The sequence below is a fragment of the Cetorhinus maximus genome, chromosome 3, assembly GCF_964194155.1.
Source record: "Cetorhinus maximus chromosome 3, sCetMax3.hap1.1, whole genome shotgun sequence".
Classification (NCBI taxonomy): Eukaryota; Metazoa; Chordata; class Chondrichthyes; order Lamniformes; family Cetorhinidae; genus Cetorhinus; species Cetorhinus maximus.
This window is the reverse complement of record NC_135881.1, coordinates 90,919,617-90,937,081: the sequence shown is the minus strand read 5'-3', so window position 1 is coordinate 90,937,081 and position 17,465 is coordinate 90,919,617. Positions and strand designations below refer to the sequence as shown.

The window sequence follows — 17,465 nt, the reverse complement described above, 5'->3', positions numbered from 1 at the left end:
ATAAACTGTGTTTCCAGAATGGACAAGAGCAGTAACTGGAGAAAATCAAGCAAGACTGGTTCTCAGAAGACATTTTATTATTCCAAATATTTATAATTGAAATTAATGTTATGCATTTACTCCTTTAAAAAAAGTGATTGAAGTCCGTGGTCAATACATATAGACACAGACGATAAAATAGTAGAACATCCTTTGTGATCATTGAAATGTTAATGTATCACACAATTATGCTGAATATGCATGGTTTGTTAAAATGAAATCCTGAAGTTTCTTCATTTTACCATTGGAATCAGGCAGTTCAGACTTCTGCTTACATGACTTTTCTATGCTCACCGTTTTCAACTCCCTCAGAAGGATAAGGGAAGATGGGGAAACTATACATTGCAAATTGTACAGTCTTTTGAAGAGACAAGGACTGGGTATTTTCTCACATTAAACCCAGAGGACAGAAAGCCCAGAGGACAGAAAGCCATTTGCCCTATGTTCTTCCTCCATCTTCCAGATACAGAATTTTCTAACAATTTCTTTCCAATTGATCGGAGCTGGAATCAAATCTATTTCAATACATCAATTTAATTATTCTGTTAACTGGACTCTTACTTGTACAAACATGATGCCATTTACTGACATTTATATCAGTCTCTACATCACTGTAAAAATGGCTTGCCTTGTTTTTAAGGAAACTGGGATGGTGATAAATGTCTCCCTTGACTTTGTTCTTCCAAAAGCAATTAACTGGTAGGGTGCATCTTCAACAGTATTTTGCTCATGGTTTTTCAACATAATATTTCAGAATTGCATTTACCAGAAAAATTCAATTCAGCTGCCAAAGTTGGCCTTTGATTCTTTGGACAGAAATAAATCTAATATATAGGTAAAAATCCATAAGCTTAGCTAAAATTAGCTTAGATCCACTTCCATTTTAAGGTCAACAGCATTATTTGGACCGAAATGTCATTTTTCAGCAATGGGGGAAGAAAGAACCCAAATAATCTCAATCACATGGATTTAACTTTTTCCTCACTATTTCAGGCATCTAGGCTGTACCATTTGGATTTCCAAAAGGCGTTTGGTAAGGTACCGCACATAAGGCTACTTAATAAGATAAGAGCTCATGGTGTTGGGGGTAGTATATTGGCATGGATAGAGGATTAGCTAACTAATAGAAGATAGAGTTGGGTTACAGGGGGCATTTTCAGGATGACAACCTGTAACTAGTGGAGTGCCACAGGGATCAGTGCTGGGGCGACAATTATTTACAATATATGTTAGTGACCTGGATGAGGGAAACGAATCTACTATTGCCAAGTTTGCGGATGACACAAAAATAGGTGGGAAGTCAAGTGGTGAGGATGACAGAGAGGGATATAGACAGGTTAAATGAGTGGGCAAAAACTTGGAAGATGGAATATAATGTGGAAAAATGTGTGATTATGCACTTTGGCAGGAAGAATAGAGGTGCTGAATATTGCTTAAATGGAGAAAGACTGAAGAAACAGAGGGATTTGGGGCTCCTCGTGCATGAATCCCAAAAAGCTAAAATACAAGTTCAGCAGGTAATAAGAAAGGCAAATGGAATGTTGGCCTTTATTTCAAAGGGAATAGAGCATAAAAATAGGGAAGTTGTGCTAAAACTATACAAGGCACTACTTGGACTACACCTAGAATACTGTGAACAGTTTTGGTCACCTTATCTAAGGAAAGATATACTGGCATTGGAGGCAGTCCAGAGAAGGTTCACTAGGTTGATCCCAGGTATGGAGGGATTTTCTGATGAGGAGAGGTTGTGTAGGTTGGACCTGTACTCATTGGAGTTTAGAAGAATGGGAGGCGACCTTATTGAGATTATTAAGATTCTTAGGGGGCTTGACATGGTAGATGCTGAGAGGCTGTTTCCCCTTGTGGGAGAGTCTAGGACTGGAAGGCATAATCTCAGAGTGAGGGGTCACCCATTTGAGACAGATGGGGAGGAATTTCTTCTCTCTGAGGGTTGTTAATCTGTGGAATTCCTTCAGCCTGGGTCGTTAAGTATATTCAAGGCTGAGATAGACAGATTTTTAATCAGTGAGGGAATCAAGGGTTTTGGGGAAAAGGCAGGAAAGTGGAGTTGAGGGTTATCAGATCAGCCATGATCTCATTGAATGGCAGAGCAGACTCGATGGGCTGAATGGCCTACTTCTGCTCCTACATCTGATGGTCGTATTTGTAGTCACAGTCAAATACATATTTAATCCCAATACCTTGGCAACCAGCAGTACATTACATTTCCTGGATGTTGATAACTGGAAAAGAGTTTATGATAAACAATGTAAATCTGATTGCATCTCGATTTAAAAATATAGAGCTTTCATAGGTTTGAGTCCTACCAAAATAGACCACGTACTAAAACTGAAATAAGTGACTGCTGCTTCTAATGAACAAAATCTTGGCAGACATGATAGAAAAGTGTCTCAGATCAGTTCCTGGAGTAGTCAGTATTAGTACGGTCCAATATGGGGGTCAGTTGTGTAGTGTGGTCCCATTCTGCAACCTACTGTTAGGAATCAGGTTGCATGCAATTTTGTCCTGACCTAATGCATGTTCTATCGCATTATCTTCTAAACTATTTAAATGTGGGATTTTTCTTACCTTCACGAGCAGGTAGGCCTCGTTCTTTCTTCTCTTCACACTTGTTACATTCACTGAAGTAAAGCAGTAGGAACATATCCAGTACCATCCAGACCAATGAGGTGGCCAAAACCACCTTACAATATGCAAATCTTCTCATGGTACTGATTCAGATAGTGCAGAAGTGGATTCAATTCAGCAACCTGTTGGACAATGCTGTCACAGCACCTGCTAGGAAGACAAAGATAAGTAAACAGTTTAATTGTAGATGAGCATAGTACAGCTCATAATTAACTTAAAACACTGTAAACAATTCCTCTCCACAAAAAAATCCTGTAAAGAGGCAGTATTCTCTTGAATTTTATAATGACTATCTTTTCATTATGTTGTTTTTAGCTAGATCAGAAATTAGTTCCACATTTGTCTATTGTTATATTCAGCAGGAAGCACAAATCTGTACTTAATTTTGAGAATCTACATAATAGCATTCTAAACTGATGACCACTTCTCACTCACATTCCTTGTACTATCAACACAGCAAAGTAAACCGCACGTTTGTTGTACATCTTACAAAGTACAAATTACTTGAATTTCAGTTAAAATTGCAAAAAAGTATTACGAGTTGAGAATGTCAATTGATTTTTGGATTGTGTATTGTCTTCAACAACACAGAAACTGAAATTTAATTTCAATTCCGAAGCAGGTTGGAAACTCAAAATACTTGTCCTTTTCACTGATGCTGATCGATGCACTGCGTGTTTTCAACATTTTTCTGTTTCATTTCCTGTTTGCTGTATCGTGCTTTTTAATTATAACTTGATAGCTGTAAAGGCCAGAAACGAATAAAGGTGGTTTTACATTGATGGAATGGCAGAGATGGCAGACGCATAGTACTTCTGTCATCAACAGCACTCCAATCTCCAGAGATCTGATTGCATCGGATAGGCAGATTTTCATGGATTTCCTAAGCTGCTACCTGGTCTTCATTCAAACCTTAAAGCATGGGGCCAGAATGCTTCAGACTTCTAATCATGGAAATTGTAACAAATTACCTAGATCTAAATTGGGAGTAAGAACAAAAGCATATCCAGTCATTGGTCCAGATCTTCTGATCAGCAGTGATGCCACAGCGGTTTTGATTAAAATTATTTCCTTTTTTTTGCCATTGCAGATGGGACCCTCTGTCCTGGAACGAAGAATTGTTGCAGAAATTCATTCACTGGGTTGGAGAGGAGACGGAGCGGCAAGGCCACACCTCCTCCTGATGTCACAGTTCAAGCAACTCCCTTTAAGGTCAGCATACTTGCATTGTTATGGTGATTTATTTAAAAAGATATTAAGTTTTTTAAAAAAAAAACATTTCTAATGTTTCACTCTTAATTGATGTTATGAGTTGATAGTGGAAGAGGGGGGGGGGGTGGAGGGTGAGCATTGGTGGGGATCTAGGGGGAGAAGTGAGCATTGTCAAGGTTTGAGGGGGGTGCGGTGGTGGTGAACATTGTTGGGATTTTCTCAGGGTCCCAACATGTAACAGTGGCAAAGGTCTCAACATTTGCCGCGGTTGTCGTCAGAAGATCCAGGCCAACAGGTTCAATTTCAAAACAAAAACAGAATTACCTGGAAAAACTCACCTGGTCTGGCAGCATCGGCGGAGAAGATAAGGGTTGACGTTTCGAGTCCTCATGACACTTCAACAGAACTGAGTAATATTAGGAGAGGGGTGAAATATAAGCTGGTTTAAGGTTGGTGGGGGGGCTGTGGGGGGAGAGAAGTTGGGGGGGGTGGTTATAGGGACAAGCAAGCAGTGATAGGAGCAGATAATCAAAGGATGTCACAGACAAAAGGAACAAAGAGGTGTTGAAGGTGGTGATATTATCTAAGAGAATGTGCTAATTAAGAATGGATGGCAGGACACTCAAGGTACAGCTCTAGTCAGTGCGCCAGTACCTGTACCTCGCGGAGGCTGAGCGTCAACTCGCAGACACTTCCTCCTACCTCTCCCTGGACCATGACCCCACCATGAACATCAAGCCATTGTTTCCAGGACTGTCACTGACCTCATCTCCTCTGGAGATCTTCCTCCCACAGCTTCCAACCTGATAGTCGCCCAACCTCGGACGGCCCGCTTCTACCTCCTACCCAAAATCCACAAACAGAACTGTCCAGGCAGACCGATCGTGTCAGCCTGTTCCTACCCCACGGAACTCATTTCTCGTTATATTGACTCCCTTCTCTCTCCCCTTGTCCAGTCCCTTCCCACCTACATCCGTGATTCCTCTGACACCTTACATCGCATCAACAATTTCCAGTTCCCTGGCCCCAACCGCTTCCTCTTCACCATGGACGTCTAATCCCTCTACACCTCCATCCCCCCACCAGGATGGTCTGAGGGCTTCTTCCTTGAACAGAGGCCCGAAAAATCCCCATCCACCACTACTCTCCTCCGTCTGGCTGAACTTGTTCTCACACTGAACAATTTCTCCTTTAACTCCTCTCACTTCCTCCAAATAAAAGCTGTGGCTATGGGTACCTGCATGGGCCCCAGCTATGCCTGTCTCTTTATAGGGCATGTGGAACATTCCTTGTTCCAGTCCTACTCTGGCCCCCTCCCACAACTCTTTCTCCGGTACATCGATGATTACTTCGGTGCAGCTTCAAGCTCTCGTCGGGACCTGGAAAAATTCATTAATTTTGCTTCCAATCTCCACCCCTCCATCATTTTCACATGGTCCATCTCTGACACTTCCCTTCCCTTCCTTGACCTCTCTGTCTCAATTTCTGGTGATAGACTGTCCACCAATATCCATTACAAGCCTACCGACTCCCGCAGCTACCTCGACTACAGCTCCTCACACCCCGCTTCCTGTAAAGACTCCATCCCATTCTCTCAGCTCCTTCGCCTCCGTCGCATCTGTTCTGATGATCCCACCTTCAAAAGCAGTTCCTCTGACGTGTCCTCCCTCTTCCTTAACCGAGGTTTTTCACCCATGGTCGTTGACAGGGCCCTCAACCATGTCCTGCCCATCTCCCGCGCATCCGCCCTCACACCTTCTCCTCCCTCCCAGAAACATGATAGGGTCCCCCTTGTCCTCACTTATCACCCCACCAGCCTCCGCATTCAAAGGATCATCCTCCGCCATTTCCGCCAACTCCAGCATGATGCCACCACCAAACACATCTTCCCTTCACCCCCCCCGGCGGCATTCCATAGGGATCGTTCCCTCCGGGACAGCCTGGTCCACTCCTCCATCACCCCCTACTCCTCAACCCCCACCTATGGCACCTCCCCATGCCCACGCAGAAGATGCAACACCTGCCCCTTCACTTCCTCTCTCCTCACAGTCCAAGGGCCCAAACACTCCTTCCAAGTGAAGCAGCATTTCACTTGCATTTCCCCTAACTTAGTCTATTGCATTCGTTGCTCCCAATGCGGTCTCCTCTACATTGGTGAGATCAAACGTAAACTGGGCGACCGCTTTGCAGAACACCTGCGGTCTGTCCGCAAGAAAGACCCAAACCTCCCTGTCGCTTGCCATTTTAACACTCCACCCTGCTTTCTTGCCCACATGTCTGTCCTTGGCTTGCTGCATTGTTCCAGTGAAGCCCAATGCAAACTGGAGGAACAGCACCTCATCTTCCGACTAGGCACTTTACAGCCTTCCGGTGAATAATCAATTCAACAACTTTAGAGCTTGAACTCCCTCCTCCATCCCCACCCCCTTTCCATTTCTTCCCCCTCCCTTTTGTTTTTTTCCAATAATTTACATAGATTTTTCTTTTCCCATCTATTTCCATTATTTTTAAATCTATACCTGTAATGCCCTGTCAGTCTTTCCACCCCACCCCCACTACAGCTGTACCTTGAGTGTCCTGCCATCCATTCTTAATTAGCACATTCTCTTAGATAATATCACCACCTTCAACACCTCTTTGTTCCTTTGTCTGTGACATCTTTTGATTATCTGCTCCTATCACTGCTTGCTTGTCCCTACAACCACACCACCCCCAACTTCTCTCTCCTCCCCCACCCCCCCCTACACGCCCACCCCCCCTCCCCCCCCCCCACCTTAAACCAGCTTATATTTCACCCCTCTCCTAATATTACTCAGTTCTGTTGAAGGGTCATGAGGACTCGAAACGTCAACTCTTTTCTTCTCCGCCGATGCTGCCAGACCTGCTGAGTTTTTCCAGGTAATTCTGTTTTTGTTTTGGATGTCCAGCATCTGCATAGTTTTTTGTTTTTATCTCTAGGTTGAATTTCAAAACCACTTTCCTGACAACACTTGTATAATATAAAAGTAGCACCAGAAGAGGGAAGATCAAAGTAACCACATTTTGGTTGAACTATTCATTTTACTGTAGCAATTTATTAGATGAATGTTACCAACCACAGAAGGGCAGAACAACAGCTGCTGGGAAGATAACAGGCACACTTCTGGTGCACAGATGTTGCACACAATTCCTTCTCAGTTAGGGTCTTATACTCCACTTCTACAACATAACTACTTTCACCAGAACTGGCTGTTTAACATGTATTGGTTCTCTTGGAGGTGTAAAGCGTAATAAACAATTGAATAGTTGGGTATAATAGTGGAGGAAAAACAGATAGGTTAATTCAGAAAACAGTTTGCTACAGGGAAAAAACATAAGAACAATTGCAGTTATACAGCGCCTTCAGCATAGAAAAAACACCCCAAGGAACTACACAGGAGTGTTAACAAAATTTGACACAAAGTCACATAAGGAGATATAAGGGAAAATAACTAAAGGTTTAGCCCAAATGGTAGATTACAAAGAGCACCTTAAAGAAGGAAAGAGAGGGAGAGAGGCAGGAAGGTTTAAGGAGAAAATTACAAAGAATTGGGCCTTGGCAGCTGAAAGCACCGACACCAAAGGCAGAGCAATTAAAATTGGAGATGCTCAAGAGACCAGAATTAGAATGCAGATATATTGGCGGGTTGCAGAGCTATAGAGGAGTGAGGCCATGGAGGGATCTGAAAAAAATTATGAATATTTTAAAATCATGGTGTTCTTGACTGAGAACCAATGTCAATCGGTAAACACAGGGGAGATGGGTGATCAGGTCTTAAATTGGGTTACTACACAAGCAGCAGAATTTTAAATGACTAAATGTCCCGAATCGCAAACGTTGTCTACTTTAAGCAAAACGTTGTTGGTCCCTAATTAGATATTACCAACAACTTGGGGCTCTGGTCTAGGATCATAACAGACCCTATAACACAATCACCGATGGCACATAAGTAAAACTGCTAAACTAGTTACAAACCTCTTAACAGGTTATTGTCTAACCTGACTTAAGGGTCTAGATCTTCAGATCAGCGGCAATTCTATGCAGATTGCTGCTGCCCGTGAAGATTTTACTGACCTGATGCTACTGCCCATTTCTTCCAGAATCTTCCAATCCCAGCTGACACAGAATTGATCAGCACAGCATCTCCCTTTAAAGTCGATTAAGCAGAGTAGAGTCAGGGGAAGAAGAGGTCATGCCCTCCTTTTATGCCACTAGCTGCCATATTCATGAATGTTCATAAAGATCCAAGTCTTTTAATGAATGAGTGGGTGAGGTGGGTACTCAGGTTGGAGGTGTAGTCAGGGGGTTGGGTCAGGGGGGCAGTAAGGTGATTAGGGAGGTAATCAAGTGGCCAAGAGTAGTCTGGCTGGGTCAGGCAGTCGGGTGGTAATGGGGTAGTCGGGTCAGTGTGGGAGTGGGAGTTGAGTGGGGGGTCAGTTGTGGAGTTACCCAGCTGTTACACCAGGTTTAAATTGTCCAACATTTCCAAGTACATAGGTAAGTCCCTGTATCTAGCCCAAGTCTGCGCCCTGAGCTCAGGGTCAGGGACATTCACGGAGGGTGCCAGGCAACACAGTATCAGCCCATCTAAAGTTTAAACTTCATGGGCTATTCTGACTTATATCCATGTGTTAGGACTTCCACAGGGTCCTGACATGCATCTCCTGACGTACGTCCCATCTCCAATGATTTGGAGACAGGAAGATTTGGATCATTATATTCAGCAATTGTATTTTTACCAAAGAAAGCAGATTTAGGTGATTTCTTATGGCACTGTTCTTGATTGTCACAGCTGCTTATCAACGTATGTATCAATTTCACAAACAGCAATTAAGAATCATGGAATGATTATACCACAAGAGATGACCATTTGGCACTCCTGCTCCTTATTTGTATGTTTGTATCGTCATGATGACGAGAAACTGTGACTGAGTGAGATCTAACTACAACTTCACCAGCTAACTAGATAGATGAAGTGTTTGAAGAAGACCAGTTTTTAAAAGATAGAAGAAAAGACACTGATCAAAAAATGACTGCCACAAGACACCTGTTTAATATTTTAAGTTGATCACTTCTCTGGAAAGTTTCTATATGAATTGCATTGCAGAACTGTCGCATGGAATTTCACAACTGGGGGTGTCAAGGCCCACTTAAAAACAAGGACTCTCTTGAAACGAAGGCATGAAAAATGAAAAGTGCTGGACTTTAATCAGCTGTAGTTCTATCAAACAATGGGGACTGATAATCAGCCAGATACTCACTAGACATTCAAGACCCTCTATGAAGGGCAAAATAACCCCAGCTCCTGTTTATTTCTATCTTGAAATTTGTCAAATGTTTCGGAGATGAAAAGATCAAAAAATGGGGACTACTTGATCTGCAATGTCTGCAAGACATGCTGATCGAATTCCTTTCTGTGAATATACAAGCAGGAGTTTTAAATACTGGTTCTGCCAAGCAGAATCAGAAGGAGAGAGAAAAAAATCACAGGCACTGAAAAACACTTCTGGAAGACAGCAGGAAAGATCCCTCTCTCTCAAGCTAAAAGAGTGCCTTCAACAAAATACAGACCTGAGCCAAGTCAACTCCAGAGTTCAACAAGAAACCAACTAACTTCAAAAACTTCAAATTACTGCAATGTTCAACAATCTACACCTCAAAGGTGAGCAAAGGGCTTAATCGTATATTCTTATAACTTTTTATTGGACTCTATCCTTCTTACTTCTGATGTGCCTGTGATGTCACGTCTTTATTATCTTATTTCAGGGTTAGTAATGAATAAACTTACTCTTTGACTCAAGAAAACCTGGTTTGATTGGCTCCTTATTAATAACTAAATACATTTTGATTGGGAAAAGGTATTTACAGGGAAATGGTTAGTGAGGTTGAGTGTCTTGGGCTACAGGAAGATATAGATGGGATGGTCAAATGGGCAGATAAGTGGCAGATGGAATTTAACCCTGAAAAGTGTGAGGTGATACACTTTGGAAGGAGTAAGTTGACAAGGAAGTATTCAATGAATGGCGTGACACTAGGAAGTTCTGAGGAACAAAGGGACCTTGGCGTGTGTGTCTCTGAAGGCGGAGGGGCATGTTAGTGGGTGGTGAAAAAGGCATATGGGACACTTGCCTTTATCAATCGAGGCATAGATTACAAAAGTAGGGAGATCATGTTGGAATTGTATAGAACCTTGGTGAGGCCACAGCTAGAGTTCTGTGTGCAGTTCTGGTCGCCACATAATAGGAAGGATGTGATTGCACTGGAGGGGGTGCAGAGGAGATTCACCAGGATGTTGCCTGGGATGAAACATTTAAGTTATGAAGAGACATTGGATAGACTTGGGTTGTTTTCGTTGAAGCACAGAAGACTGAGGGGGCGGCCTGATCGAGGTGTACAAGATAATGAGGGGCATGGACAGGGTGGATAGGGAGCAGCTGTTCCCCTCAGTTGAAGGGTCAGTCATGAGGGGTTCAAGGTGAGGGACAGGAGGTTTAGGAGGGGATGTGAGGAAAAACTTTTTTACCCAGAGGGTGGTGATGGTCTGGAATGCACTGTCTGGGAGGGTGGTGGAGGCAGGTTGCCTCGCATCCTTTAAAAAGTACTGGATGAGCACTTGGCACGTCATAACATTCAAGGCTATGGGCCAAGTGCTGGTAAATGGGATTAGATAGGTAGGTCAGGTGTTTCTCACATCTCAATGCAGACTTGATTGGCCAAAGGGCCTCTTCTGCACTGTGAGATTCTGTGATCCTGTGAAATGAAATTTTTACAAAGCCTTTGTTGCGACCAACTGAGGGGGCTGAATAGAAATTGAGCCAGCTCACTCCTTCTCACCCGGTCATAACAAAATGCTCTCCAACGCCCTCAGAATTTTCTACCTGTGGTGCTCAGAATTGGACAAAAATACTCCGCTTGGGGCCGAACCAGCGTTTTATGAAGGTTCACCATAACTTACTTGGTTTTGCGGTCTATGCATCTATTTACAAAGCACAGGATGCCCTATGTCTTATTAGCTGCTTTCTTAGCCTGCTCTGCACCTTAAATGATTTGTGCATATAAACACCCAGGTCCCTCGACTCCTGCACCTCCTTTAGAATTGCATCCTTCATTTTATATTGCCTTTCCTTGTTTTTCCTACCAAAATGTATTAGTTCGCGCTTCTCGGCATTAAATTTCATTTGCTACATTTCTGCCCAATCCACCAGCCTGCTTATCTACACTTGAAGCCTCTCACCATCCTCCTCACAGTTCACAATACTTCCAAGTTTTGTGTACTCTGCCAATTTTGCCTTTCACACTCGAGACTAGGTCATTAACATAGATCAAGCAAAGCAGTTTTCCTAGTACTAATTTCTGGGAACATCATTGTTTATCTTCCTCCAGACCAAAAAAAAACAACCGTTCACCACTATTTTCTGCTTCCTATCATCCTCAGCCAATTTTGCATCGCTGCTGCCACTGTTCCTTTTATTGCATGGGCTTCAACTTTTCTGACAAGCTTGTTACGTGGCAGTTTATCAAATGCCTTTTTGAAGTTCACGTATGCTAAATCAACTACATCAATTTATTTTCTTCTCAAAAAACGCAATCCAATTAGTTAAACATAACATCCCCTATTTCAGCACTGTAATCCTTAATATATACTGTCACCCCTCTTACTTTCTTTCCTTCCCGATCTTTTACACTTTGCATCCAGGAATATTTAATATCTAGTCCTGTTCTTCTTTGAGTCAGGTCTCTATTATCACCAGAAATCATATTTCCACATGGCTACCAATGTCTTCAGCTCACCAACCTTATTTACCACACACTGTGCTCACATGCATGCTGTTATGACCACAGGAAATGTTAATTGCTGCGCAAACGAATCCCAGAGGAAAACTTGGCTTACGGACCATACCTTTTTTTGTATTCTGAAAATGAGAAGGGGGCATACTGAGCTCAGTAGCAAGGAATCCAGTAAACATTTTGGGGTTTTAAAAATTAAAAGTAAAAGTTTTATTAACAAGAATAAAAGAAAACTTAAGCACACAAGATTACAGTTACACAGTTAAACTTAGTCTTCCAAAACATCCCCCCAAAATGACTATTCGGTCAGACCCACAAGTAAACACCTTCCAGGCAACACTCCCTTATAGATGTTAACTATAAAAAATCCAGTAATGTTACCCAAGGCAAACCGCTGTAGCTTCAATAAAGGCATATCATGACCTGTAACTCTCTTGTACTCTGCTGTGAAAACCCAAACTTCAGAATAAAGCTGCTTTTCGCAGCCTAAGACTTTTCTGGCTTGACTGGATAGTTGATTCAAACTGCATCTTCTCTCAATCACAGTTCCAGCTAAAACCAACAGCAGCTCAACAGCTCAACACTAAAATACCCTTTCTCCCCTTTCATTTCAGGTTCCATTGTTCTCACACTTCTTTGAAACTCAAATCCTTCCAAATAGAAGATATTTCATGTTTCCATCTCATCTTTGTTTTCGAGTCAATAAAATATAATATCCCCCCTTCTACTTACCTATGTAACTCCTGTAAGATGCAAAAATGTTTCTTTGCACCTCTGACTCCCCTTTGATATTCAAACAACTCTCCACTTATCTAAAAATGCAAATGTTCCCTTTATGCCTCACATTCTGAAACTTGACCCATGTTTACCATTTAGCGAGGTCAAACAGTTACAGGGATTACATAATAAATGGGAATATGCTAAGAGGAGTAGATGAAGTGAGGGATCTTGGCGTACAAGTACACAGGTCCCTGAAGGCAGCAGTTCAAGTAGACAAGGTTGTAAAGAAGGCATATGGAATGCTCTCCTTCACTGGCAGAGGTATAGAATATAAAAGTAAGGATATAATGTTGGAATTGTATAAAACACTGGTGAGGCCACAACTGGAGTAGTGTGTGCAGTTCTGGTCACCACATTACAGGAAGGACGTAATAACTCTGGAGAGAGTGCAGAGGTGGTTTATAAGAATGTTGCCACAGTTAGAAAAGTGTAGCTACGAGGAGAGGTTGGATAGGCTGGGGTTATTTTCCTTAGAACAAAGAAGGCTGAGAGGTGACTTGATTGAGGTGTTCAAAATTATGAGGGGAATAGATAGAGTGGACAGCATAAAATTGTTTCCCTTGGCAGAGAATTCTAGAACCAGGGGACATAGATTCAAGATAAGTGGCAGAAGGTGTAGGGGGGACATGAGGAAGAACTTTTTTACACAGAGGGTAGTGCGTGTCTGGAATTCGCTGCCCAAGTTGGTGGTAGAGGCAGAAACTCTAAACTCTTAAAAAGTACCTGGATCTGCACCTTAAGTGCTGTAAGCTGCAGGGCTATGGGCCGGGTGCAGGAAGACGGGATTAGAAAGGGCACCTGGATATCCTCGGGCTGGCATGGACAAGATGGGCCGAATGGCCTCCTTCTGTGCTGTAACTTTTCTATGGTTCTTCTATGGTTCTATTTAGCATTCCAAACCTAGTTTCTCTTCTTGATATAAAGTCTTCAGACCAGCTGTCTCCAATTCAATTAACACACGCGCGCACATGGTTCTCCCAGTTCTTTAGACACCTTGTTTGCCTCTCTAATGTTACCTCCTGGCTCCCATCTCCTACCAAGTTAGTTTAAACCTTCTCCTAATACACTTAATAGTCACACTTAACTTCACTTACTATGCCAGATTACTAAAAAAGCCATGGACAAAAAGCTATCCAAGGGATTTGGCTTTGGCCATGTAGCCACCAATCATTTATTCTCAAAAGTGAGAGATCTGCTAATGCAGGTTGCTATATCTCCCAGCTGAGAGTCAGCTTTTTAACTCTATGTCAATAAAGTGATTTTCTTCACAAACTTTCTCATCAGTTTGTTTACAGTATAATTACGTTGCTTTTAACTTTTCCTGAACTGACATTAGAAAACTTGCTAGCAAACTTGAGTTTAACAGCATATCCAAGATCTGTGGAATCTATCCAAAACAATAACAGCCAAAATAAATGATTTCATTAGCTTGACATTCAAAAGGACTACACAATAACTATAAAATTCTAATGCAAGAATGATAATTTCTTAATGGCATACAAACTACAAAACATCCTGATAGTGGAGATATGGACCTGGTAGAGATTAAGTACTTGATCCTTCTTCATAATAATCAGTGTGTGTAAAACTGGTCATCTACATGGATTTCCAAATCATACCTTGTAAATTTTCAATTAACAATAAAAATATTGTTGTTTGATTCCAATTTGAATTCACTGCCAAAGTAAGCTGTTGTAGTGTAAAGATTAACTGTGCTTAACTATTCGATTGGAATCATAACGCAAAATAGGAGTCCAAGGATATTTGCATGCCTATAATACTAAAAACACAAGTCACCAACTGACAGAGTTTAATTATCCTCAGCATATGCTAAAATACTTAACTATATTTTTTTTTTGAAGTGTAGGCACTGCTGTTTTGTTTGCAACTGTTGGTAGACAATTTGCACACGGCAAGGTCACAAAAACAGAAAATTACATGAATGATCAGATAATTTGAGTGTTAGGAGAGGAATGTTGATTTGGGCACATGAAATATACTTATAGGTTTTTGTGTGTCCAACTGAGAGTCTCAATTTCATTTTCTGAAAGATTAACCAGGTATTTTTAAATACATGCTTGAGATGTGAGTGGCCTTGTCAAAGCTGTCTTCATTACCTTGAGGTGGTGGGCCTTCTTCTTGAACTGCTGGACATAGCTTGATACAACTGTGCAGGACTGGAGTGACACATGGGCCAAACATGATAAGCTGGTAGGTTCCTTCTCTGAGGAACATCACAAAACCAGTTGGGTTTCTATGACAATCTGACAGCTTCATGTTTTTTTTTTACTGATTCTTTCCATCTTCTACCCTAAACTGCAGCTCATTCTGCTGCCCTTTTTCTAACTTGCACCAAGTAATTGACACCTATCACCACCACTCTCACCCCAACCTATGCTCACTGACACAACCTCTCCTGGTCTGGAACATCTTAATTTAAAAATTTTCTTCGTTTTCAAATCCCATCATCGCCTCATTCTTGCCCTATCTTCATAAACCCCTCCAGGACTACAACCCTGCTAAGATGTCAGTGTTCGGCCAGTTCTGGCCTTTTGCATGTCCCCTATTTTAATCAGTCTATCATTGGAAGCTATGCTTTGAGTTGCTTATGCACTGAAATTCCCTCCCTACACCTTTCCACCTCTCTATCTGCCTGCTCCTTAAAACCTACCTCTTTGATCAGGCTTTTGGTCATCTCTCCTCATATCTCCTTATGCAGCTCAGTGTCAAATTTTGTTTGATATACAGGTCCTTTAGCATAGTAAAGGAGCACCAAGTGCAAGGTATTGTTCTCGGTTGTGGCATTATGTAATAAGGATAAAAAGCCATATATTGTAGTAGGGAGTTTCGTTAGCTGTCAATTTCAAGAACCCAAACAAATTTGATGATGGAACCTCCAACAGTAATCAATCCAAAGCACTTCACTGATGAGATGCTAATGGTATCTAGGAGGTTTTATACATTGTATACTCCAAAAGGAGTTCCAAGAAGTGTATCGCAGAAGGAAAAATTTACAAATTCAAGATAAATTGATTCAAAAGAGACATTGGAGTAGATTTTCTGTAGAGTAACACTGAAGAAAAATTATTTTACTAAATATTAAAAACTATAAAGGTTTGGTGAACTATGTGCATATTTGCATGGAATTTACACCAGAGAAATAGGTTAGTCAGCCTAACTGGTCCATGCCGATATTTATGCCCAACATGATCTTCCTCGCACCCTACTTCATCTAACCTTACTCTTCATTTCCTTTCTCTCACCGTACTTAGAATCTTAAAATGATACAACGCAGGAGGAGAACATTTGGCCTGTACCAGCTCTTTGGTACATCTATTCAATTAATCCCACTACCCTGATTTCCCCCATGCTCCAGCAATCTTTTTTCCCCTTTAAATAATTATCTAATTCTCTTTTGAATATTACTACTGAATCTGCTTCCACCATCCTAGCAGGCAATGTATTATAGATCACAGATCACTGCATTAAAAAAATTCCTTGTGTTGTCTTGGGTTTTTTTTGCCAAGCATCTTAAATTTTTCTCTTCTGGTTACAGACTCTTCTGCCACTGGAAACAGTTTTTCCTTATTCACTCTATCAGAACCATTCACAATTTTGAACACTACTCTCAAATCTCCTCTTAACCATCTCTGCTTTAAGGACAGTGACCCTAGCTTCTTGAGTCCCTCCACATAACTGAAGTCCCTTAACATATTTCAATAAATCTCTACAGCACCTTCTCCAAAGCCTTGACACCTTCCTTAAGGTGCCCAGAACTAAACACAATACTCCAGCTAAGGCCGAACCAGTGTTGCCACTGTTCCTTTAAGCCCATGGGTATTAATTTTGTTAACAAGCCTATTGCATGGTACTTTGTCAAATGCCTTTTAAAAGTCCATATTCACAACATCAACCACACCTCATCAATTCTCTCCATTAAGATCATATAGTCTTTCAAAACTGGCAACTCATAGTTTCATTCATCTGGAACTGAACTGCAGCTGCCTAGTTCATTTCATGTAAGACCTTTATAGCTGGCAGGAGATGAAAACTTCATCTCTTCAATAAGGTTGGAGTGAAATCCAGATCAGAGAGGTGAAAAGACAATATTCTAACCCTCTGTGCAAGCCAAAGGATCACATTTTATTTTACACATGTACAGCAATCTTGACTGGCTATTAAAAGACTGCTTGACACATGCTGGGCATTATCTGAGAGTTCCAAAACAGGTAGTTTATGAAATTTTGAACTGAAAAACATTTTTTTTTTTATTCATTCACTGGATGTGGGTGTCGCTGACTAGGCCAGCATTTATTGCCCATCCTTAATTGCCCTCGTTCAGGAGGCATTTAAGAGTCAACCACATTGCTGTGGGTCTGGAGTCACATGTAGGCCAGACCAGTTAAGGATGGCAGATTTCCTTCTCTGAAGGACACGAGTGAACCAGATGGGTTTTTATGACAATCAGCAATGGCTTCCTGGTCATCAAACTTTAATTCCAGATTTTTATTGAATTCAAATTTCACCATTTGCCATGGTGGGATTTGAACTTGGGACCCCAGAGCATTACTTTAGGTCTCTGGAATACTAGTCCAGTGACAATGCCATTGTGCCACTGCCTCCCTTGGTCTGTACAGATTTTGAATATGGCTGAAAAGTGATACATGTTGCTGAAGCTTTTCATCTTGCACTCATCAGAACAAATGCAAGAATGCCAAATCACAAACATTTATAATTCTGGGGAAAAGGTGTGTTGATTGGTTGGTAAGTTGACTCAGATTGCTTTCTCTATGACAACGCCTTTGCCAATGAGGAACTAGAGGCTCCCCATGTTTCTGGGTAATTTTAAAACGGTGCAAGGCTTGAGCATATTCCATTTGTTTGCATAGAATGGGTCCCTGAGCATGAATGCATGTCACTTTTAGTAAGAGTAAATGAGTCATGTTAGGAGCTCTAGTGATTAGCTTAAAGCATAGCT

General features: G+C 41.6%; 1 protein-coding gene across 4 annotated transcripts in view; it reads right to left on the bottom strand.

Moving 5' to 3' along the window:
• galnt1 (UDP-N-acetyl-alpha-D-galactosamine:polypeptide N-acetylgalactosaminyltransferase 1) overlaps positions 1-17,465 on the bottom strand; it is a 209,668-nt gene that overhangs the window by 128,541 nt on the left and 63,662 nt on the right. For 2 of the 4 annotated variants that reach the window (XM_078538667.1, XM_078538666.1), the window contains one exon: positions 2,629-2,838. In XM_078538667.1, the coding sequence (XP_078394793.1) occupies positions 2,629-2,767 (139 nt within the window). In that variant the 5' untranslated portion in view covers positions 2,768-2,838. The remainder of the gene's footprint in view (positions 1-2,628; positions 2,839-17,465) is intronic. The other 2 variants (XM_078538668.1, XM_078538669.1) reach the window with 1 other exon arrangement.